The 24,809-nt window shown below is 32.2% G+C and overlaps 1 protein-coding gene across 1 annotated transcript in view; it reads right to left on the bottom strand.

The window, feature by feature from the left end:
* Positions 1-22,893, bottom strand: part of ric8a (ric8 guanine nucleotide exchange factor A) — a 45,241-nt gene extending 22,348 nt beyond the window's left edge. Inside the window, exons 1-6 of the mRNA XM_067284421.1 lie at positions 22,672-22,893; positions 11,611-11,658; positions 5,774-5,984; positions 3,470-3,539; positions 1,479-1,554; positions 1,082-1,134 (exon numbers count right to left, since the gene is read on the bottom strand). Of these exons, the coding sequence (XP_067140522.1) occupies positions 1,082-1,134; positions 1,479-1,554; positions 3,470-3,539; positions 5,774-5,984; positions 11,611-11,658; positions 22,672-22,752 (539 nt within the window). The 5' untranslated portion in view covers positions 22,753-22,893. The remainder of the gene's footprint in view (positions 1-1,081; positions 1,135-1,478; positions 1,555-3,469; positions 3,540-5,773; positions 5,985-11,610; positions 11,659-22,671) is intronic.
* Between the last annotated feature and the right edge of the window lie 1,916 nt (positions 22,894-24,809).

Raw genomic sequence — 24,809 nt, 5'->3', positions numbered from 1 at the left:
GTTAATAATCAATAAAATTTTTAAGTCTGACCCTAATTGAGATAATGTGACCCCCTATCTCCCTACTCTTGTTTTCCATACTCCAAAATTTAATAGCATCAATGCCTCTTATATGTAAGTAACCATGCCAAATTTTGTTTCTTAATCCTTTACCCCCTCCTGAGATATTAAACAAAACAGATGCCAATACACACAAATACACAATACACAATCCAAAAAAGTCAAAAGGGTGGAATTTTCTCCCTATTTGACTTTTTTGGGTTCAGAGGTCTGAAAACATTCAGGTCAAATTTAGCATAATTACAACACTTTCCCATATTATTATTTTCTTGGTTGTTATTTATACAGGGTGTTCAGAAATTCTCGTTACAAACTTCTAGGACTTGTAGAGGGGAGTGAGTACATAATATTTTGATTAGGAACCCATCCACTTCTGCTTGAGGAATTTGAATTAGCTGTGACGCAGTGCAATTATTAGGTAACTATTCGAAAAGAAACATAACAAAACATCCATTTATCACTTAAGCACATTTGTTTTTATTAACACTTAAACTTTATGTGTTTACATTATTCCAAAACAAAAAAGAACCCAGCATACTATACATACTGAACAGTACTGATGCATTACAACAGCGGCTTGATGTGGCGACCACCAACGTTCTTACAGACATTGTACGTACGAAGCATGTTCTGGTACAATCTGAGACTTTTCTCTCCCTCAGCAGAAGTGGGAAGAGTTAAACATCTGAATTGAAACCATCATAGAACGGAAACGGTACGTTTCCAGACATGGGTTCCTAATCAAAATATTATGTACTCACTCCCTTCTACAAGTCCTAGAAGTTTGTAATGGGAATTTCCGAACACCCTGTATAAGGAACTCCAAAATGTTATCTCATTCTCCATGAAATATATATATTTATACATATATAGTTTTCAGTTTGTATGATTTATTTCATGTGCATTTTTTAAAAATGGATTTCTCTTAATGTTATATATATAAATAAATTCTGTATATAACAACATCTGAGTTGTAAATGTATTAAATTATACATATTTATCATTAGATATGAAAACATACCTGATTTCTGCACATAAAGCAGTCAATAAAAACAGCATTCTCATGTCAAAAAACTGTTTAAAAGAACATAAAAATTAATAATGGAATTTATTTTTCATTATAATTCAATATTATTCATTGATTAAAACTTTGGATCACAAATTTGATCAGAATTCACGTAGAATACATAAAGTATTTGTATTTATGTTCAGATTTTTAATTAAACGAAAAATTTTAAAATTATAACCATTTCCAAACAGATTTTATACAATTTTAGCATACTGAGGTGGGAGACAGCCAACAAGAGGTACACTTTTCTGAACAGAATTGCCATTCCTATGGTTAAAATGGATGAAATACAAAAACTGTGTGTATTCTGATAGAATTCAGTAACTAATTATTAAGTTTATTTACTTACTTTTACGTCGTGTGGAAATTGAAAATCTTGATAGGTTCGAAGTCTCAGCATAATACCTTCGACACAACCATTCATACTGCAATTAGATTGAAAACGTCAGCTTTCTTACATATGATATACAGTAAAACCTCTTTAATAAGACCACCTCTAAAACTTAGGAAAACTTATCATTTCACATGACCTTGCCAAAAGGAGTGATAAAAATATATTGGGTAGAGTACTATCTACCCAATATATTTTTACACAGTATAAGCAGTATTCCAGTATAATACTATACAGGCTACTGTATAAACAATATACCGTATTTTCTGGCATATAAGACGACTCCTGACTTTTACAGTTAAAATATAGAGTTTGGGATATACTTGCCGTATAAGACTATCCCTCTTCCAACGCACACCAAATAAAAGTAAAAAACAAAATCAGATTTGATTTCAATATGGTAATGTTAATTCAAATGCTTATGACATGCAGGTACTTGGGTTAAAAATTCGTCTTATACGCCGGAAAATACGGTAGTAAAGGTTATGTAAAAAAATTCCATATATTGATTTATAAATTTATTTATTTATACACAACATGTAATTCTGTGTACTGTGCATTAAAATGTAATACACGCACTCTTAAATGTTTGATTTAAAGTAACCTGAAATGGACAGGTCCGTTTTAACTTTTTTAATAGGATGATACCTTTACAATATTTTTTTTATCATCATCTCACACTACACTGTTAAAAAGCCAGGTTTTTAAGGCTAGTCAGAAATTTTTCAAGTTTTGGTTTATAGAAATGTCTCATCTACAAACCAAAAACCTCAACCTTGAATTACTATCCAAAAATAAATAAATAATGATGCAAAATTCAAGTAAAACAATGCAAAAATTTAGGAAAAGTTCAAATTTACAAGTTTGTGCATTTCTGCACATAACCATAACACTTGCGGAGATGTTTTGGTTCAATGTAGTTACACATTGATATTGTCCACATCCAAATGTTTAAATTGTTCTCTCTTGATTTCCAAGTCATGCTTGGTGGTTGCTGTTACAAGAGCTGCTGCAGTACAGAGAGGGACATTTCTCAATTGTGAGTGAACTACTAATATTCCACACTGCGCGCTCTCATAATAATATCAATACTTCAAGAGTATTACCTACATAATACTTTTAGTCAGTCAACTGAAAAACAACAAAAGTACAATCTTTAATAGGATTTAAAGAAAATTTTAAAATGAAAAATACTCTTGAAAACATTGATGAAGCATCGAAAGAAATCACAGTAACTAACATGAGAGCTATTCGACAAGAACATATTCCCAAATGCGCAAACGATTTCCAAGGATTCGACACTGAAATTAACAGTATCATAAAAGAAATTATGCAACTTGTCTTGATCTAAGATTAACCGTAACAGATAAGGAAGATGTTCAAGATTTGCTCCTGTTCCCTAATAATGCTGATAAAGAACTTACTAATTTAATGCAGAACAAATGTACAAAGTTTAAGGGATAGCATTAGAAATGATAAAATTAAACCAGCAACAAATGAATTCATGTGAAAAAAAACTCAATGAAATGATTCATGTCTATAAATAATAAACGACAATCCTAATTTTGGGCATTTGATGAAAATGCGGTGAGAAATAGAAAACACTGCTCATTGTTATCAAGTCACATACTGAAAGAAGGAACTTTTGAAGCAAAATCTCCTGCATATATTTCTATAAAATAATTCATATGAACTTTTATTTAATAATAAAGTTTTAAAACTAAATGTTGAATTTAATTTATTACCTCCTTCCTTTAAAGTATGTACATAAATAAATTTCTAATGTAATATTTAAAGTTTTAATTATTTTTTTTTTATATTATTTAACATCAATAGACAATTGTATGACTATTTAAATTTATTAATATCCTTTTGTTAAAGCCAATAAGAAATTTACAAGAGGAAAAGAGACCCGAAGAAAACAAAACTATAAATTTATAGTCACTTACCTGCATATTCTCTGGGCAGATCTGCAATTGTAAATCAGGTTGCATAAACATTTCTGAGCTTCAACAATAACTGTAAAATAAAATTTCATTAAAATAATGCCTCTTTTATTTATAATTAATTATAAAATAATTAATAAAAAACTAAGATTATTATTATTACTAAATTCATTAATTTACTCAAATTTTAGCAATAATAAGAATGGAAATACATATTTCAAGCTTAAATTTAGAAAATAATATTTATGAATGGATATTGCATAACACATTAAGGGGATACTATAGATTACCACCTATGGAATTTCGAGACAGTATATTTCTGAACTGAGGGGCAGGCAGTCCGGCAAGTCGGCTATATATACCTTCAACAGAGGCAGATGTTGATCCACGAGCACACTGATTGTCTGCAGTTGGAGTTAAGTCCTTTAAGCACACCCTTGCTCCTCCATCTTGGGGCCTTAGGCCCCTCAGCCGCCGACACACTCGCTATCGCTCGCGGTTGGCTAGTACTACACGCCACTATCGCGGCTCGTCCAACAAACATGACCTATTCCTCCAGGAGATGACTATCACCGCTAGGCGGCAAAAAAATCTGAAATGACGTGGAATGCACTGTGAAAAGCAAGAAATCGTAAATATTATAACTTTCTTAATTTTCTTCTCCGGTCCAAAAGCAGAGTATCGTTGAACTCATCTCGGTCCCGAGTTCAAATATATACTAAAAGCCCCGAAATTCCATGGGTGGCAATCTATAGTACAGCTCACATTAGTATTCATTCGTTATTATTTAAAAGAAAATTGATGATGATGATTAATTTCTCCTGAAATGACGATGTTTATGGGGCTTGAAAATCAATAATATAAAATAATATCAGAAAATATGAAAATGATACTTTCAAACAATATATTTTGTGTCATTCCTCACAAAAACCCAAGGGAAAGTAAAAGGACCATGGCAAATTTGATCAATTGCCATAATGTTTTAAATTTTGTTTGATGTTATATTTATTAAAATCTTATAAGTAAAAATTACAATTTCTGTTCATATTTCTTATAAAATGTAACTCATATTGTAACATTATTCACTGTGTTGTTTATTGATAAGAATATTAACATTGAAACACAAGCTAAGTGTATTTTATATTTTACATGATTTTATTATCAAATCTAGTAAATCCAAGAAAAGAGTTTATTAAGGCATTGTGTACATTGAGACAAAGCTGAAAGCACTTCAACCTAAAAGGTCCATTGTGCATTAATTAAAGCATAATTACTTGTTTGTGATATTGCAGATTCAAATCTCACTCTGGAATAGTGAAGTTGAAGAATTAAACTATAAACTTTTACTCCGGCAAACAAAGTTATATTATGCAACAAAGTTTTTGATCTTATTTAAAGGTTGAATACATTAACAGACGATAATGATAGTCAAGATTTACGGTATAATTCTTAAATAATGTAGACCAGTCTGTGTGAATGGGGATACTGAAGTTTATATTTATTAGTTTTATGAGAATTATTCTTAGGAAGTAAGCACTGAAGCATTATATAACATTATTATTATTATTAAGTTTTATTATGATAATGTTTTTTTTTTATGTACAGAGTCTTCCAAAATTAATGCTACCATTCTAAATTGCTGTAATTATGTTAATCCAAGAAGTTTATGACGTACATCAATGGATAAAGTAACTGTCCAAGTTTCATCTCCTATCTGCATTCAAATGTCTTGTCTACCATCTCTAGGAAGTGCCGTACACAAAAATGACAACACTGCAACAGAAAAGGTGTCATGTGTTTGGCAGTCCACAAAATTGGAATCACTCATTACTGTGCAACACAAGGAATCTGCAGAAACTATAGAATTGGAGCTGCTGCAGGAGGAGTGACAATGGATATACCATAGAGAATGTATGAAGAATCTGAGACGTGTGTTTTCTGACACAAGGTGCACACATGAAGAAATCGTAATGAGGCATATGTGAAACTTGGACAGTTTTCCAATGTTTAATATATAGCATGACATTCTCGAATAATATTTAACATAATTACAATAATTCCAAATAGTACCATTCTTTTTGGAAAATGCTGTGTAGAAATTACTAATTAAATTTATATATATAATTGAAAACTAATAAAATTTAGTTGATCAAAATTAAAGATTGATCAATGGTATTTTACATTAAAAGTATATATATATATATTGTAGTATATATACTGAAAACAGAAGACAAAGACAATTTTGTATCTTCAATATATATATTTTAATTATACTTAATTAGTTAAGAATTTTAATCTTCTTAATACCTGGAATATTTTGATTCTGGGATTGTTCAAGAATTTCTTCTCCATCAATAACCAAGCCAGCAAGATAAATCAATGTGTTTATATGCTCTTGAGTGAACAGTTGATCGAGACCTACTTTATCTCTAGTTAAAATTCGTGTCGCTTGAAGGCATACGCAGTGATTCTGAGAGCTCGAAGATCTCAAAAATTTAAATATTTCGTTGATAAACTGCTGCGAGGAAAATTAAGATTATATTTTTATTAATTTGCAATATTTAAAATCTTTAATTGCATATAAAAGATAAATACGAAAGACAATTCACATATAGGAAAATAAAAACTATTACTGATAAAAACTATTCACACTGGGTAATTGGTTTGTGAATCATAAGTTGGTAATGAATAATATAATCTTTAAGAAACCCAACCTAAAATTTAATTGACTCAACACTTATGCAATAAACTTAAAAATTATGTACGTGCTCTTACAGCCTGCTCTACTCCATCATTCGGGCAGTGTCTAGCCTAGGTTTCTACGAGTGGAAGAATCATCAAATGCCAAGCATGTACTAGATGCTGATTATCCTTCAGAGAGCAGACATCCCTGCTTCCCAGATCTACTGCCAGAGTTTACTCGCCCCTCTCCAGTATCACACATCGAATCCCATTAGATGAGTTTGTGGGGCGGCCATTATCCTCCCGCTCTCACAGTCATATTCCAAGTAATGACAGTCAACTGGCTGAGGTGGCTTCTCCTGAGCACAGATGTGTTGAAAATCTCCATGCACCCCACAGGGGTAGTCATCCCAGAGTTTAACATTGCAGATGTCTTTAACATTGACCCCAGCTGTAGTGTTTACATGGCCATAGTACTGGCCATCCACAAGGCACTCCAGACGGGAAAATACCGAGACACCCTACTGTAATTTTCACAGACGGTAAGTCCTTCTGGACCTTCAACATTGCCCTTTCCTACCCCCTCCTGATTGGCATTGCTACATCCATAACCACCTATACACCAACAGTGACTCTCAGCCATGCAGGTATTGATCCATAGCCTTCAAGGCTGCCCCACTGGCTCCCTCTGGAGAACCACCTCCCCCAGGAATTTCCGTATACATCTGTGATAAGTGCCACCAAGACCTCCTCGTGTCTTGGTCGGTCTCACTGCAACACAAAGGACAAGTGCAAATCCAGCCATTTCAACCATGGCCTTATGACCACGCCTCCACCTCCACTAGACAGGCCAAGACACTCTTGTGCCACTTTCATACCAACACCGCACCTCTGAACTATTTCCTTTACTCCAGATCCTGTCTCCCTATGCCATTGAAACCACCAACCACTTCTGGCTCACATGCCGACACTACAATCAGGCTTACTTTGCTCTCAAATCCACACTTGCAATTTGCCTGTCCCTCATCAGAGATCAACCTTGATCTACTGGCCCTCCACACTTACAACCCCATGCTGCCACATCAAGGCCTTGGAATCCTATCTATGTCACACTGGACACTTTGACAAACACCAGAGGTTGCTCAATCGGAGGAACAAAGCCAACAGGTTATAATAATGCTACTATTTAATAATTAAATGTCAATTTGGTCTAGAGGTAGGCATTAGGTGCCATATTTTGATAAATTTAAAATTATAACTAATACTTAATACCTCTAGGACAAATTACTTGGCATTTAATTATTAAATACTGTAGTAGCATTAGTACAGCCCGAAATAATCTGGCAATGATTTGGCATTCATCTGACAATAATTTAATACAATTTAGAATTTAATACCAATTTATAAAAGCCTAAACAATTCAATCATCAAAAAGCGATCTCTCATTTCTTCAATTTCCAACATCTCGACTTTACAATAACACTTACTGTATTGTTTTAAAACAATTACTGATTTTACACCACGCTTAAATTACCTAGACATTTTATAAATCAATGCTAAATTCTGATTTAATTTAATTTTTAGCACAATTTCCAAGAGATAGCATGGTTAACTAAGTACTGCCAACATTTTCAAAGCTAATAAGTTTGAATCTGTTACTTAACTAGGCATTTTTCAAACTTTGGTTACCATCACTACAATAAACAATAATGCTGTATACAGAAAGGACTTGTAGAAAAACAAATATACTAATCACTCAATACTTCACACACTATTCCAACACAAGTTTAATTAAAACAAACATATTTTCTTTAATTTGTATTTTAATGCATTTTTAACCCGAGTCAGACCTCTGAACGGGGTCGAAAACATTTGTTTTGGTTAAACTAATGCTGGAAAAGTGTGTAAGTGTAGCGTGATTAATACTGTATACTCTGCAGAAAATTGTAAGAACAAAAGTAAAACCTCTATATAACCCACATTACCGCATATCCCATGCATTAGGAAGCCAGTAAAAGCAAGATAATTAAAATAGTGCTTTTTCTGTTCATTTCTATTAATAAATAATTGTAGATATGCATTATACAACCAAGTCCGAATATTCTATAATAATCATATTAATTTCTGGAATATTCTGAGTTTGGCTAACTATTAATAATTAATATAAAATAATTTTTCTAAAAGATAGATGGTTAGACTATTATCTTATACAAACATTAACTAATAATTTCAATAATTTTTGAATTTATATTTATTAAATTTAATTCAAAATATCTAAATTGAAATTGAAACTAATAATGATGTTACCTCTTTGCTTTATTTTTTAAATTTCTGTTTTACATTCGTTAAACTGAAAATTTGTATATAATTTAAAATGTTAAATAACTTCTGGTTTAAGTGTACGTTAGCAAAGATAAAAACTTAGTATGGCGTCGTACGTGAGTGTGCGCTTGTGTATTATCTTCGCTAATGCATGTTTGAAAGCTTCTTGTGTATGATACAGTAGTATGATCTTTAAGAAGTGGCGATTGATAAATTCCTCTGAAATATTGAGATATGCATCCCTATACTCACTAGCCAGCCTCCTAGTATGATTGCAGGTGTTTATGAATTGTTCCAATTATGTAAATTAAGTATAAAAATTAATAAATACAATTTATTGTTTTTGTTTAATTAGTGATTCCCTTTGTCCAGCAATAATAATAAAACAAACTTTAAAAACAATCAGAAATTAATTATATTATTGATATTAAAATTATCAACAATACTATGTCTAGTTTATAAAATCGCGCTGCTGTCAACTGCTGGACACCTTAGAGGTATGGAGGAGTACATATCAGGAGTTACAATTTGGCACAGAATATTTGGTGCCCAAATCATGCACACACAAAAAATACCAGACTTGTAGGTAGTCAGGGGACTGAGAACCGAGTCAAAATAAAATACAAAATGGAGACACTCTTTCTACAAACTGGTGCTAGTGCGAGATTTGTTCATACGCTGCTCATTGAGAAGTTAGAAATGCAAACGTTGCACGTTTTTCAAACTAGATGGTGCTAATCGATATAATTTTATATTAAAACTAACTTCTGAAATAAAATTTTTTTTTTGTTTTTACATTTATTAATATATTTATTTTGTTTGTGCAAAATAAAAAAATAATTTCAGATGATACAATAGCAATGATTATTTTTTTCAGAAACAGGAAATTTTCGTTAGGTATCGACAAAAACCCAATCATGGCAACAAGCAACGGAAAGAAATTTCGACATTAGATAAGTTAATTTCACCGAAAATGCCGCGTGGTTGTGGCCAAGGGCAGTGAGGTTTGAACGACTGTGCTCAAAACCAGTGATACCAAAGAAGATTGGAGAATGAGAATGAGACTCGCCACGAGTGTCGAAGTAATCCTGCTTAGTAGCGAGTCTCCGAGATAGTCTTGTCTCAAAAATGGCCTTGCCATTTTACTTGTTTTCTACTTAATTTTATTAAAAATGCTGTAATGTTTTAAAGAAGATTTTGCCACGAAATTCACTTGTTTTAATATTTTACTTTTGTAAAATTTAATTCTTTTTGGTTTCTTGTATTTTGTGCGAGACCAAAGATTAATTTGTATCTTTAAACTAATAAATACTGCAGAATTTTTAACTTTTATATGAAATTTCTAACCGAAAACATTTAAACTGTAGTACTCTTGGTAAATATTTAGCATTAAATGATGGTAAGGATGAAACTGAACTTAAAGAAGAGATAATTAATCTCTCTAACCTATTGCCTGTAGATATTAAAAGTGCCAAGTGTTATTAATAACACTCTTATTATCTAGGTATGCCTAGTGTATGGCACATTTTATGGTTTTTAAAAGAGAAGCCAAAAATAATATATCAGAAACCTTAATTTTAGTAATTTAATTTTTAAATCAAGATAAAAAGTATATTACTACACCACAGTACTTATAAACTCATAATTAAGACTTTTTGAATGTTTCAAACTAAAATAGTTTTAAAGGGTGTACCAAAGGAACAACGTTGTAGCTTACTGTTGTAGAAAAATACTGCATGTTAACTACTGATGAAAAAATATTAGAGGTAATGAGACATAATGTTATAAACTTTAAAAATATAAGGGGAAAGCATATAAATAACCTAATAAATGTAATATTTTGTTCTGCAGTTTATTAATAAACACACATTATCTGTACACTGACCATATTACTGATGTACCAGTACTTCCATTGGTAATATAGTCAAGCAAATTCTCATAAACTGAACAGTTGAAAATGAGAGTAATGGTCACAGAATTCTCTGTATTCTTGTTTCATATACTGACACAAGTCCTTCAAATCTTCCTTCTTTCCTTTTATTATCAAGTAATCTATTGTAAAGAGTAAAAAGCTGTATAGGGGTGCAGAACTGTATAACTTTGTTGGCTCTTCCTTTTCTCAGAATGACATACTGCTTCCATGGTTGCAGTAAACTATAATGTTTACAGACATACACATCATTGCACAACTGTACAGTACATAATATTGTCCTAACATACAATATTGTTCCATTCAACTGACAGGGATAGTTCTTTCCAGGTACTCATTTACCTCTTTTGCTTTGGTAAGGTTGTCCAGAGTCCATCAGCCACTTCCTTTTAATATCCTTCCACTCAGACATCTTTTGTTTTCTTGACTTATTGGCTTGTTTTAGATCACTACATGAAATACGAATATATTCAGTGTCAGCCATCTTGTTTGCTATACAACAGTGTTCCACTCAAACCATTCAAGTGTCTGAACACAAATGCCATCTAGAGATGGATATTAAGCCAACCATTTCTGTGGAAAAAGTGCTATACATTGATGTTCCATAAAAACTCACCATTCCCAAAAATGTACTATACAGCATTGTTCTTGGGTCCAATGGGTAATAATATGAAAAATTTGATTGAAAACATTATTAATTGTCTTCATATAATATAGATTTCCTATCACATCTACATGAAATACTGTAATTTTTTTTGTCAGACATCTTGTTATGGTACTGTAATTCAAACTATTTTCAGGAATCCAACTTTAATTTATTATACTGAATCTACTGAAATATGATGGTTTGCCTAATAATAAAGTCATAAAGGCAAGAATTTATTGTATTTCGTAATTTAATTCAAGAAAAATGAATTTCATCTTTCTGCAGTAATCTATTTATTACAACGATGTAATGATGTATTAAAACAGTTCCAGAAATTTGTGGAAACATACGCACTTGTAACATGTGACATCAATTATAATAAATGAAGAGTCTTAATGAAATATTTTATACCGATGAGAAAATTCTATTAGAATTAAAAGAATTTCATACAAAATTTTGAATATTTATGCACTTTATTAACAGATTTAAACTAAATAAATTAACTAAATTTTAAAATTTCAATCCAATTTTTTGATTGGGAGAAATCAAAGGTGATTTATTTACCTGTTTTTTCTCAATTCCTGAATCGGGAAACGCAAACGTCTGCCCATTCTGAAATTCACAAAAGAATTTTATTATATAAAACATTTAACAAATAAATAGTAATACAAAAAATAATTAATAATTTTCTAATTAAAAATTTTTTAGTTTATGTGATAATTACATTTTTATACTAACAAAACACCAAATTTAACAAACAATAATTAGCATTAAATCCTATTGTTCCCCACTTATCAATTCCTTCAAAAGGTAATTACTAATTACATTCATTCGAGTAGCAATATAATATTCTTTTTTATTTTCATGACTAGGTGCATTAATAGACACAAGGCATTTTTTACATCATCCTTTATTCCGAATCTTCTATAGGCCGATATGCGTTTCAGGCAAAGGTCCCTCCTCTGTCGGCATGACTTGCGGGATTTTCCTCCGGTGATGACACATTCCGTTTTAAAAATTACTTATTTACAGGTAAAAATTGTTTAAAATACCATTACAGTTTAAAATATATCTACAATTTTAAATTACTATTGCAGTGAAGGCTTCGTGGTTTAGTGTTGAACATCGACCAGGGTATACTCCAGGGTAACATAACACAAATGTCAAGAGTATACCCTGGTCGATGTTCAACACTAAACCACGAAGCCTTCACTGCAATAGTAATTTAAAATTGTAGATATATTTTAAACTGTAATGGTATTTTAAACAATTTTTACCTGTAAATAAGTAATTTTTAAAACGGAATGTGTCACGTCACCTGAGGAAAATCCCGCAAGTCATGCCGACAGAGGAGGCGGACCTTTGCCCGAAACGCATATCGGCCTATAGAAGATTCTGGAATAAAGGATGATGTAAAAAATGCCTTGTATCTATTAATGCACCTAGTTGTGAAAATAAAAACGAATAAAGGACAGGTCTCGGAGTACATAACTATAGCAATATAATATTTAAACTGTAAAATTAGTCAATCCTAGAAGTGTGTTTTAATGCTTAATTTACCAAGTTTCTTACTAGAACTAATTAGTCCAGAATGATGCTTGCCTCGCAAAACCCCTTATAACGTAAAATTAACATTTTAACATATAAAATTATGTTGAAATACATATTAAAGCTAAACCAAATGAATTACCATATAACTGGGCTACAATAAAGCTACTTTACCCTTATTGTAAACCAATAATATGATGGTTTGTTTGGTTTAGTTTTAATTAATAATTGAGTTTGTGAATTTGTTTATTTATACATATTAAAATTGAGAAACCACAAAGATTGGAACCAATATAAATTCACCCATCACAAGAACATTTTTAAAGTATTTAATTCAACTCAATCTGTTTAATAATGTATAAATTTCAAAAACATTATATTAAATGCTCTAATTTTGTCTCTTAATATATGGCAGAATTCATTTCAAATGCTTGGTTTTCCGCTTTTGGAACCCACAATTTTCAAACCGAACTTTTTAAAACCGTGGATTCCCGACAACGAATAAAAGCCTGAAAGTTTGTGAAACCGAGCAATTATAAAATACGCCGCATTTAATTTTTGTTTTTATAAATTAAATCTTTTAATGTGGAGTATTCTATATATACTCCACATTAAAAGTGAATACTTAAGGTTAAAAAACCACTTAGTAGCTTGAAATGATATAATGAATACTTCAATCAATGAATACAATTTAAGGCTTTTGAATGAAGTGTTTATTAAGAGGATTCTGTACACTGTTTCAGTACATAAAATAAATTCTAATTTTCCATAGAATCAATGTCATAAATTATGTTTTATCTTAAACATAAACTTTAAACTACATATTAAACACACCAGCCAACAACCAAAACAACGTAAACATCTATTAACCCAATTTTTAGATTAATGCCAAATGATTTCCAGATTACATCAGACTATTATAATACTGCTATTTAATAATTAAATGTCAAGTAATTTGGGCCTAGAAGTACCTCTAGGCCAATTTCTAACACCTACTTATCTACCATCTAATTCTAAGCCAGATCACTTTCTTCCTCAGGATTCATTAAATTGGAATGTGGAAATTGAAATGTTTTTAAAAACGTATAAACTAGAATTTTTTAACTAATTCTCTTAAAAATTTAAAATAATATTTTAAATCGATTAAATCGAATTTAAATTTCTTCAAAATAATTTTTAATTCGACTGCTCCCTTAGGTGTAAGATTGCCATGCATAAGATACTTGTCCTTCCTCTTTGAAATTAATGCAACGGCCGATCTTTACGGATTTAAATATTCGAGAGCATCCGGTGTTCTTATTTGGTCATCATGTTTAGATTGTCTTATGATGGAAGCTTGGTCTAGATGGACTTGAATGTCATTGTCTGTGGCATACCTGGCTAGGGCAGTGTTGTATTTTCCTTTACTGATATCATACTTGTGTTCAGCCAGTCTTACTTTGAGAGATCGTGTGGCGGTGCCGATGTATTCAAGATCACGCTGGAATCTATTGTTTCTCAGCGTGATCTTATAAATGCCAGGGACCCATGTCGGTGTTGTCCTTTCCGTTTCTAAGGATGTTATAAATAGTGGGAACATGCCCGTAAGCTAATCTATCCCCTCTGTGATGGGCAATCTCTCTATATAAGCTTTTCATGTTGTGGTTATAATCTAGAACTATGCGGTGCGTGTTGTGAGCATTCCCACTTAGTGATACAACGTTATTGGGCATAGGAGTACCTGTAAAATGGGACCCGTAGGAGTACTCCAATGTTAGAGGTTGCAATTGATTATCCTGAAATTTCTTTAAAGGTTCAATTCATTGCTAGATGGAATTCATTTGGAATTCTTAATTATTTAAATTTTGAAATTATGATTAGTGTATTTCTTGTTTAATTATAGTGATCCTATAAGTTATATTTTGAATCTTTGTAAGCATCCTTACATTCCTTGTAAAATATTAGCTTGAACTTAGAACACCCAAACATGAATTACATCATATTTGGAGTTTACAGTGCTTAAAATGCCAATGTACAAGTATATTTGAAAATCCAAACAGGCCCCAATAGGTCCAAATTTTCAACACTTCAATGTATTTTGTAATTGTCTATTTAAAAAAAACTTTATGATATGTCTGATTAGGCCATATAATACCAGAGATCACGAGTCTACTGTACTATATATATATAACATTGAAGACAAAGTCTGCCCTTTTGGACACACTTTGTCTACTGTACTAATAAAATGTATATATACTTTCAAAACTAAATAATATGCTTTATTAGTTTTGATAGATCAGACATATTTAAATATATTTGATATACACTGTATATTCTATATACAGGGTGTTCCAAATTAAACTTTTATTTTTGCTGTAGCCAGCTGGGAGACACTTCCCAGCTGGCTAAAGACATGAGTTTGGAAATGCCTTAATGAATTTATGAGTTTTTCTAGATCAAAAAAGTTAGTTTCTAGAAGGCATGTTATAGCTTTATACAGAACATAACAATGTGCTACATAAGTTATCTGCCTAATGTGAACAAAACACGTTCTAAACACGATGGCCACCATTGTCTGCTACAATCTGAAAGCATAAAGCAGCATGTTCAATTATTGCAAGAAGTATATGCCTTAAAATGTTAGGCACAAGGCATGCTACGCTGTCATTAAGGTCTAACATCAATGTCACAGGATGATGGTAGACCAAGTCTTTGAGATAGCCCCAGAGCCAAAAATTGCATTGATTCAAGTCTGGAGATCTTGCAAGCAAACCCAGAAAGTTTTGTGGGAGGACTGTCTAGCATATGTCAGGGGGCCTGTCCTTCCCCACCTGGTTGTCGTCACTGTAGCCTAACCAAACCTATCATGGTTATGATTACAAAGGCCCTCTTAGTTTTTAGTTTCCACAGGGCTGAAAAAAGAGAGTAAAAGAAAAAAAAATCATAATACTTAAAAATATTAATTTTTATATATTATTATGGATTAATCTGTCTACTATTTCTGATATATCAGCAATAATTCTTTCATTTATAAATATTAAGATTTTTTTTCAACAGATGATTGAAGCAATATTACATGAAATCGGCTAGTTCTTAAATCAAAATGAAATTGTTCATTATCATAAATTGTTATGTAATGTAATACAGAGTCTACTGTATTAGATTATGTAACATATTTGTCTTCTTACATCCTGTTTCAATTTATGACATTGAAACAGGATGTAAGTGCTCCAAAAATTCATTTGATCATAAAATCAAGGATCTACTGTACATACAATGTTTGTGTTGACTTAAATATTTAACCTGTGTTGTTTTTTTTCTATCATCAACTGTTTAGTTAATAACTAATGAAATTTGGTAACATTTTGAGTATTTTTTTAAACTCTTTCTGCTCTGTGAGCACTAAATAGGGCTACTTTAGCCAGCCCATTATGGGTTTGGCCGGGCCTAAAATGAAGTGGCCGGGTAGTGAGAAATAAACCACCCCCCAAAAATTCCAGATTTTTGACCCATTCAGGTTTGATCCCAGGTTCCAAAAGTGGTGAGATGCCACACTAATCACTAATGGCCATACGACTGTTATATGAACCATCTGCGGCTCCTTAAACTGTGGTTTTTGATTTATATTAACCTCAATTAATAACTTATAAATTAGGCAAGCAGTCTTTCTCTTTCGATTCAAAGATAATATAATATTGAAAATAGCTGATTTATCCCGTTCTACTTAATACCATATTTACATAACCCAACAACTATGAACCTGATATACAGTACACACATAATAAGCCAATAATTATCGGATTACATCGAGCTATTATATTGTGATTATTTTAAATTAATTACTAAATAATTTGTAACTAGAGGGAGGCATTAGGCATCATCTCTTATTAGGTTTAAGATTTATTACACTTCTGGAAGAAAAGAATTGGTCCGAAGCAATTCGTTTCTTCCAAAATTTTCTAAATTATTTAATTTAATTATTATTATTAAATCTAATTAGAAATGGCAGCTAACGCCTCCCTCCATTGACAAATTATTTAGTCATTAATTCAAAATAACCGCAATATAACAGCCTGATAAAATTCAATAGTTGTTGGCTTATTACGTAATACCATATTATTAGGCCAAATATAAATCAGCTGTTTCTTAATTGTCCTCATTAATATATTCACAACTTTCTGAAATATTTTTCAATTTATTGCTTTCTAATCTTTCTTAAAAAATACAGAAAATATTCTGGATTTTTTGATTACCTCATGAAACTATTCATATCAAATGTAAACATATGCTCGTATGTAATAAAAATATAAGTAAATTCTCCAATAATACATAACTAAATCATTTCCATAATATTTAAACTTAAAAATAGCAATTGGTCTTTCATGGAGAAGTCAAAATAGTCTATTTTTAAATATTTTCAACAATGGTATCTGTGTACTCAGAGCATATTCTGTAACCTAAAGTGAGGCATACAAAAAAACATAAAAAATAGTTTGACTTGAAGAAAACATTTTTTATGTCTACATTGTAAATAGCACATTAATAATTACATATTAACATTAATAGGATAAAATAAAACCTAAAATAATTAGCATGACTTTCTCAAAAATGAGGTCAGTTTAATTACATAATACAATTATGTGAAGTACAACAAAGCAAAAAAAAAAAAGACATATTTTCTGTCTTTGTTTTAAAATGTTTCGTAAAAATAGATAGTGCCATTGAGAAATTTTTACTATAAATATTCTCATTCCTGCTAAACTATAGAATATCATGATGAATTATTAAACATGATCCCAAATATAGTATAGACTAATTAGGCTCAATTTTCTCTCGAACTTATCTAAATATAAATTACATTCAAGCTAGATAAATGGCCAAGCAGCTAAGGTGGCAGCTGACTGCTCTGGGAGACCCAGGATAAAATCTAGATGGTTGATAAACAACAGCAATTTTTTGCGAGGAGATTTGTCTGGATATGTTGGGACCTGTTCCTTACCATCCCACTTGTGGGCCTGGCTGAATCCATAATGGGCTTGCTAAAACGATCCTCTTAGTGCCCGCAGGGTTGAAAGAGTAAATATATATATATATAAAATGTTTCAAAACATCTTATAAATGCTACTATTATATTTCCCTGATTAGATGCCTGTCTTGAATAACCACCAGAGATTTTAACCTCGGCAAATAAATATGCACCTACCTCAACCAGGTGCTTATTCATTTGCATGGGTCAAAATTACCCATGCTTATTCATGCGTGGTAGCTATTGGAGACTCACGACAGTAAATACCATTAGAAGACTGTCATTTTTACATGAAATTGTGTTTTTCATATAAGAATAATACCACACATGAGAAATATGGACAAACACATTATCATATAAATTTTGTTAAAATGGAAATTCTTTTTTAGAAATTTGTTTTCACCAATGTTGTATTTTACCATGGTCTGAAATAAAGCACCTTCAATATTGATGACATATCAACTGAAAAAATTTTGCTAACTTTATTTTAAGTGTCTTGTCTGTGATTAATGTATCTTGAAGTGGCCTAAATTTGGCCAATTTTTCCAGATTTATCAACCTTGTAAGTCAAGTGATGAAAATGGAATCGGAGATCGGTTCATTACTTGGCCTACAAGGTGTGATAAATCTGGAAAAATTGGCCAAATTTAGGCCACATCTTTATTTTAATCTTAGTGATTATCAATGTTAATTCAAGGAAATCAACATCTGGTCAATTAACTTTGAAGAAAAGTAAGAAATTTGGAAAAATAGCAGATTAAAATTTAAAAGTTTCATAGTTAAAAATATTTTTTTATTTATTTAAAACACTGTTCATTGTTTTAAAGAAGAATCTTCACTTCATTTTAATGGGTAAATTATTAATATATGTAATTATATTAAAGTATTTACATATATATCTTTATGTTACATTGGAAGCATTAATTATAACAGTTTTTTTTGTAACAACAATCAATACTGTCAACTAATTATAATCATTTTTCTTTCAAACAGTAAATAATCAGTTATGCTACAATTGCACTTTATATTTTCTTATATATAATGTTATCTACTAATAATTTGCATATATTAATATATACAGTATTTAATAATTCACTTTTTTAATCAAATGGATCGTAGAATATAATTAAAAGGATTATAAATTAATATACTTTTCCGTAATAAAATAGAGCATGGAAAACTTCAGAAACTAAGTTTTATTACAAACTACAAGAGTTCAATTGCACAACTGCATCTACTTGCTATAAACATATATTCAGTTGTCAAATATATGCAATTTCTCATCAAACAAGCGAATAATTATCATACTGAGATTTCGTATCTTCTAGCACTTTGTCAAAATATTACAAATATCAACATTATTTCATTATTTGTCCATCAATTTTCTCTATAATTAGGAATGGCAGAGACACTGTGAAGTAAAGGTTCTCACCAAGAATGTAGACATATCACTAATGGATCCCAGATTAGACCGTCTTGGTGCATGTTGGAGCCACCACGGAGCCCTTGGTAAGGATCAAAACATGTATTATCAGTAAAAAGCTTTTCAACACAGCACTTGCTGCTTACGTAGAGGATGAAAGCATACTTGTACGAGCAAGATTATTGCTTTGAACCCCACAGCTCTTAAATATCTGGAATGTGTGGAAATGTACTGTACAGAATGGCCATGAGTCAAAAGATTATAGTTTTGAGGAGATGGATTCCTTAACGGCAACATGGAAAGCATGGTTCTAGCTTGTGATGTAATTCTTCCTTCTAAATTATTGATTGTATAATTTTTCATAACCCAGTGAAAAATTATGAGATTCTTTTACAGTGCACGTGCAGAACTTTTGCTACTGAAAGTTTTTTATTTGAAGTATGTTCTGTTTAACGAATTTTGTTCACTTCTGCATTCAATGTAAATTACCTGATAATGACCAATTTTAAATGGATAAAAGCATTTCTATGAGTTATTTGGATTTTTAACTGATCAATCACTTCTGTGCAATTGGGTGCAACAAACATGTTTAAACATCTCTCAGAATCTCGGGGTCATTACATAGTATATCACAGACTCGTTGGGACTAGCTTCATCGAGGAAAAATAGTCCCAGGAGAAATGTAGTTGTGAATCCACACCAGAATATAACTTTATGCTAGGGCAGTAAAATCTGCTGGAAAACATGAGGTTTTTCTATGGTCAGATTCAACAGTTACTGGTATTCCCTGTTACAGAGATAAACATGTGTCTTGTTACTTTACAGGATCTTGTGTCCATGACACAGCCACTTCCATTCAGGCATCAAAGACCAATGCAAAGGTCAATTGAGTTTTTCAGTCAGTAGCAGGCAATTGCTGGTTATGACTAATCTTATATGAATACCAATGCACCAACTTTCACTAGCACCTTCCACACAGTGCCATAGATCAGGGGTGGCCAACAAGTCAATCGCCAAGCCAATTTTAGTCGATCGCTAGCGATGTCTTCACTTAATGTATTATATTTGTAACCGAATGCAACTGTATGCATGCAGTTATGACTCGACTCATAAGCAGTGAGTGCACTTCGTACTGAAACAGTGTATAAACATAGTATGTATTTCACACTTCCCCCTCCCCACTTAGACTATGCCTATGACAACAAGTCGATCGCGACACATTTTTACGATAAAAAGTAGATCTTATGTGAACGAAAGTTGGCCACCCCTGCCATAGATTACGCCAAACTGCTGTAATACTGCATGTGCCCTATTCATTGATTGTTCAACAACAGTTGTCATAACTTCTTCAACAACTTGAGAAGTACTAGGCTTGAATCCTCAACCTGGTCAACTCCCAGATGTCCTGTTTCCTAGAAATGAATGATCCTTCTGTTCCGGAGAGCTTGTGAAGGCTTGTTGTAATTCTTTTAATAGCAAAATTACTGAAGTGCATCCACATTTGTGTTTTCATAAAACAACTTTATACAAAATGCACATTCCAACAAGGTGGTGATCACTGTAGCAGAATGACATTCAATTATTGTAACCACTTTTATACCCACAAATCAGTATCAATACATTCTTATTCAAAGAAAACTACTTTTCAGTGCTTGCAGCATCAAAAGTACTTGTACCATAGTGGTAATTGTGGCACTAATTCATTTTTGTTTATTATGGAAATGTCTCCTGCATGTCTTGAAATGTCGCCATACCAGATTTGGTTGCATTTTGACTGCTAAATCTCTCTGTAGACAGCAGTGAATAGGAAATACTTTAATTACATTCACCTGGCATATTAGGCCTAGGATAAATGATAAATACTAATACAGTTATACCTCATAATTCAAATGACTAACTTCGAAAGAAATTCAACCCAGAGTTTGAACAATGTTTTGCGGTTTGAACTGCTTGCACAGTGATAATGCGTGTTTGCTGCATAAATGACATCTGTCATACACCCAAGTCATCTCTTGCTCTTACCATAAAGACATCGCTTGTACATTTCAATGCTTATTTGCTTTATTTTTGGTGTATTTTGGTTATATATATCTATACTAATATATAAAGAGGTAACTAAGTTTGGTTTGTAACAGGTAATCTCCGAATCTACTCATCCGATTTCAAAAATTCTTTCACCGATATTTAGAATGGACCTTCAGGGTGGACATAGGCTATATATTATTCCATTAAACATTCATATAAATTAAAAGATATCATCTAGGATTAAGGCTTTTATGTCCAACAGATGGCGCTAACTCCGACGACCTAAGTTTGCTTTTCTGTGAGGCATTATGCCTTTCTGTGAGAATGGACTAAAGCAGATCATTTTCTATCTATCTATATAAATAAAATATAACATTCGTTTGTTCCTACCAATTCCTTTGAAATTTTGACACAACATTGCATTCAAATACGCACGTGTTTTTATATAATATACATGTCGAAATTCCCCCACTGGGGGGAGATGGACAGGATTAAGGCTTACCGTGAAGAACTCGGCTTCTATTATACTATTTTAGATGTGGTTTTTTGCGTTTTAATAAGGTATGTCGAGAGAGTGTACACTAAGAAAGGATATTTTGAAATTCCCCCATGAAGGAAGTGTTATACATTTATAATAGATACATTTTGAGCCACAACAACGCGTGGCTTGGTCTGCTAGTATATATATAAAACCATATAACCCCAACTAGTTAATAGGTTGGGATTATATACACAGTTATACATCAACAAAAACAAACGAGGCTGACATCTGTTTTTACATTAAGTTTCATGCTAGAAAGGTATGCAAGGTCAGTGGGAATTTAAAGAATAGTTCCAGCTTTAATAATAATTTTATATACTTACATACTAGAAGATTCTAGTAGTTCTACAAAAAACTATTATTACCGAATCTAAAATAAAACACAATCTAACAAACATAATTAACTTATTACCGTATACATTAGAAGATACAATTCAAGCTCCGAATGAGGGTTTTCGACCCCCTCGTACAAAGTATAAAAGTCAAATGGGGGGTTTGGAGATAGAAAAAAAAAAGCATAGGAATATGTCACACAGAGTAATTTTGAGGGGGCTACATCTGGCAAAAGGTCACAGGTAGAGGTACAGTTCCTTTGACTTTTTTGCCGGTACGAGTATGCGTTAAGGTCTCATTCGGAGCTCAAACCGAGCCCATTAGGCTTGATTCAAGCTCCGAATGAGACCTTAACACGTACTCGTACTGACGAATGAATATTACATAAATATTTTTTAAAAAAACAATATTTTGAATTATAATCTTCGTATTCTCTTCATGATGAATGCATGCCCTTCCTTCCACATCACAACAGGATCATGAATATGCATGATGTAGGAGGAATACATTCTGTTAACAAATTTAAAATAATTGCAATTAAAATATGAAAGAAAATATTTAAATTTTACATCATATCAATGCAGATTTGCATGATCAAAGTGATGTGTATTTATAATCTGGAGTCGGATGCTTGCTGACATTTACTGAAATGTCATCAAAGTTTCGGCAAAGGAAAAAAATCCATTAAATCCCGATTTAAATATTCATAAAATATTGATTTAAACCTTATATTATATTTAAAATGTATACCTGTTTAACAAAATCGCTTAAAACCTTGCCACATTCTTCTTCGTTTCCCGTCTGCAGAATTTTTAACGATGCATCATCCATAGTTTTCTCGTGATTGTTATTTAATAAGAAAAACGACCATCAACCACCATCGCATAGAATCAAATGTAAGGATGTCGCGAGCGTTAGTTATAAGACCTCTCTCCGTCTCATGCCTACGCCACTAAACTGCATCGGAGGATCTGCACTACGCCACCTGAAGGCGAAAATTGTAGACGACTAAAAAAAAAAAAAAACAATTATTTTGGAAAAAATTTAAACTAGATTAATTATAAGAATGTAATTTGTTCGTCGGAGATTAAAGTTAATTAAATGCGAATGTAATATGAAATAAAATATCGCTCTTGGATGCTAGAAATTATGTTTATAAATTATGGTTTTCATTTTTTTAGACTCTTTTCTCTCTGTGTGCACTAAGAAGGTCTACAGGGCAGAATTTTTGATGCAATTTATTTAACTTAGAAGACCTCTTTTAACAGGTCCATTATGGGTTCGGCCAGACCCACAATGAGGCGACTATGTGGTGAGGGACGGGACCAAACATATCCGAACGGTCCACACTCGAAAAATTCCTGGGGATCTTTCGACCCGTCTGGATTCGATCCCGGATCCCCCAGAGCCGTAGACGTCATAGATTCTAGGTGAATGACTTATGTAAACGACTACTCGACGTAATTATGTACTGTAATTTATGTATTACATAAATCGATTTTGACGTAAATATTTCTTATATGTAAGCGCAAATCTAAACTTAAAAATTATTTAGTATTTGTTATTACATGAAAAATATGTATATGAAAATTTTTTCAGTTGGCTCAATAGCCTGACGCTACTAGAATTGCCGTAATTACTACACCTGTATTTTTTTGTTACAGTTATTTTTTTTTTATCTTATCGCTTATTACGCGAAGCTATTATGCCATCTAGTGAATCCATTTTGGATTCGGCCTTGGTCTTAATGAGGCGGCCGAATGATAAAAGAGGGGACTCGACATATTCGGCCATTTTCGCCCGTCTGGATTCGATACTTGATCTCGCTGAATGGTAGGCCGACGCCTTCATAGAAAATCTAAAACAAAAAGAGCTGCATTACACGAAGACAGAATATCTGGTTAAGAAAGTCTTGTGGATGGTGGACTGCATCATCGGTGCTTAAAACTGTATCAATCGATAGATAATCTCGGCTGTTACCATTGACTTTTTCAAGAATAATGTTATTTATTTCTTCTGACGTTATATTTCTAGCTGAAATTATGGCCCTTTCACACAACTAAAGATACGAAGATATTAAACTAAAGAAAGATATTAAATAAATCTGAAATATCGGGATAAATTTCAGAAATCAAATCATCAACTGTACTCACTATCTTACCTGTGTTTTCACTGACAGTGATGTAGTCATTTTCGTTGTCTACTGTTCCATGACCAATTTTCGGTAACTGTTTCGGAAATGCAGGGCCGCCTCCCGCAAGACGAACTCTCGTGTTCGTACGCAAATAGAGTTTATAATGCACAAGTACGAGTACGAATTCTTCGTATAACAATAAAAGCTTATTCATTTTGTAAGTAAACAAAAGTTCACTCTTCCGAGTCAGTCAAAATCTACGCGGTTCTTTACGTGTGAGAAATACATTTCGAGCACGTTAATTTGTTTCATAATTTACATTTAAATTACCTTGCAGGTATTTTATTTTTTAACGAATAATGCAATAAAAATTTAGGAATCCAGTTTTACTTAAAAAAGTAACGGGAAAAAAGTCTTTTTTCTTTTTTTGCAAACTTTGTATACTTTGTTTTAATTGAAAGAACATGTCGTACATTTTATAAAAATTGATACGATAGGCTACCCTTTACCAAAAAGTTTTGGCCCTGAAAAGAGCCGTTTAATATTTTGAAGTTTACTTTGAACTGGTGTACTTAGTTACAGCTTTAGTACGCTCCGAAACGGCGTGCTCGGCCAATTCTCCAGGTAACAATATAAGAACGACAGTATAAATTTCTTCTTCACCCCTACGGGCTGACTCAGATCTTCTTCGTTCTTCCGGGCGGACTATCGACCTTCCTTCTTCACCCCTACGGGTTGACTCGAATCTTCTTTC

The sequence above is a fragment of the Centruroides vittatus genome, unplaced genomic scaffold (genome assembly GCF_030686945.1).
Source record: "Centruroides vittatus isolate TY-2023 unplaced genomic scaffold, ASM3068694v2 scaffold_1172, whole genome shotgun sequence".
Lineage (NCBI taxonomy): Eukaryota > Metazoa > Arthropoda > Arachnida > Scorpiones > Buthidae > Centruroides > Centruroides vittatus.
This window is presented reverse-complemented; position numbering and strand designations above follow the sequence as displayed.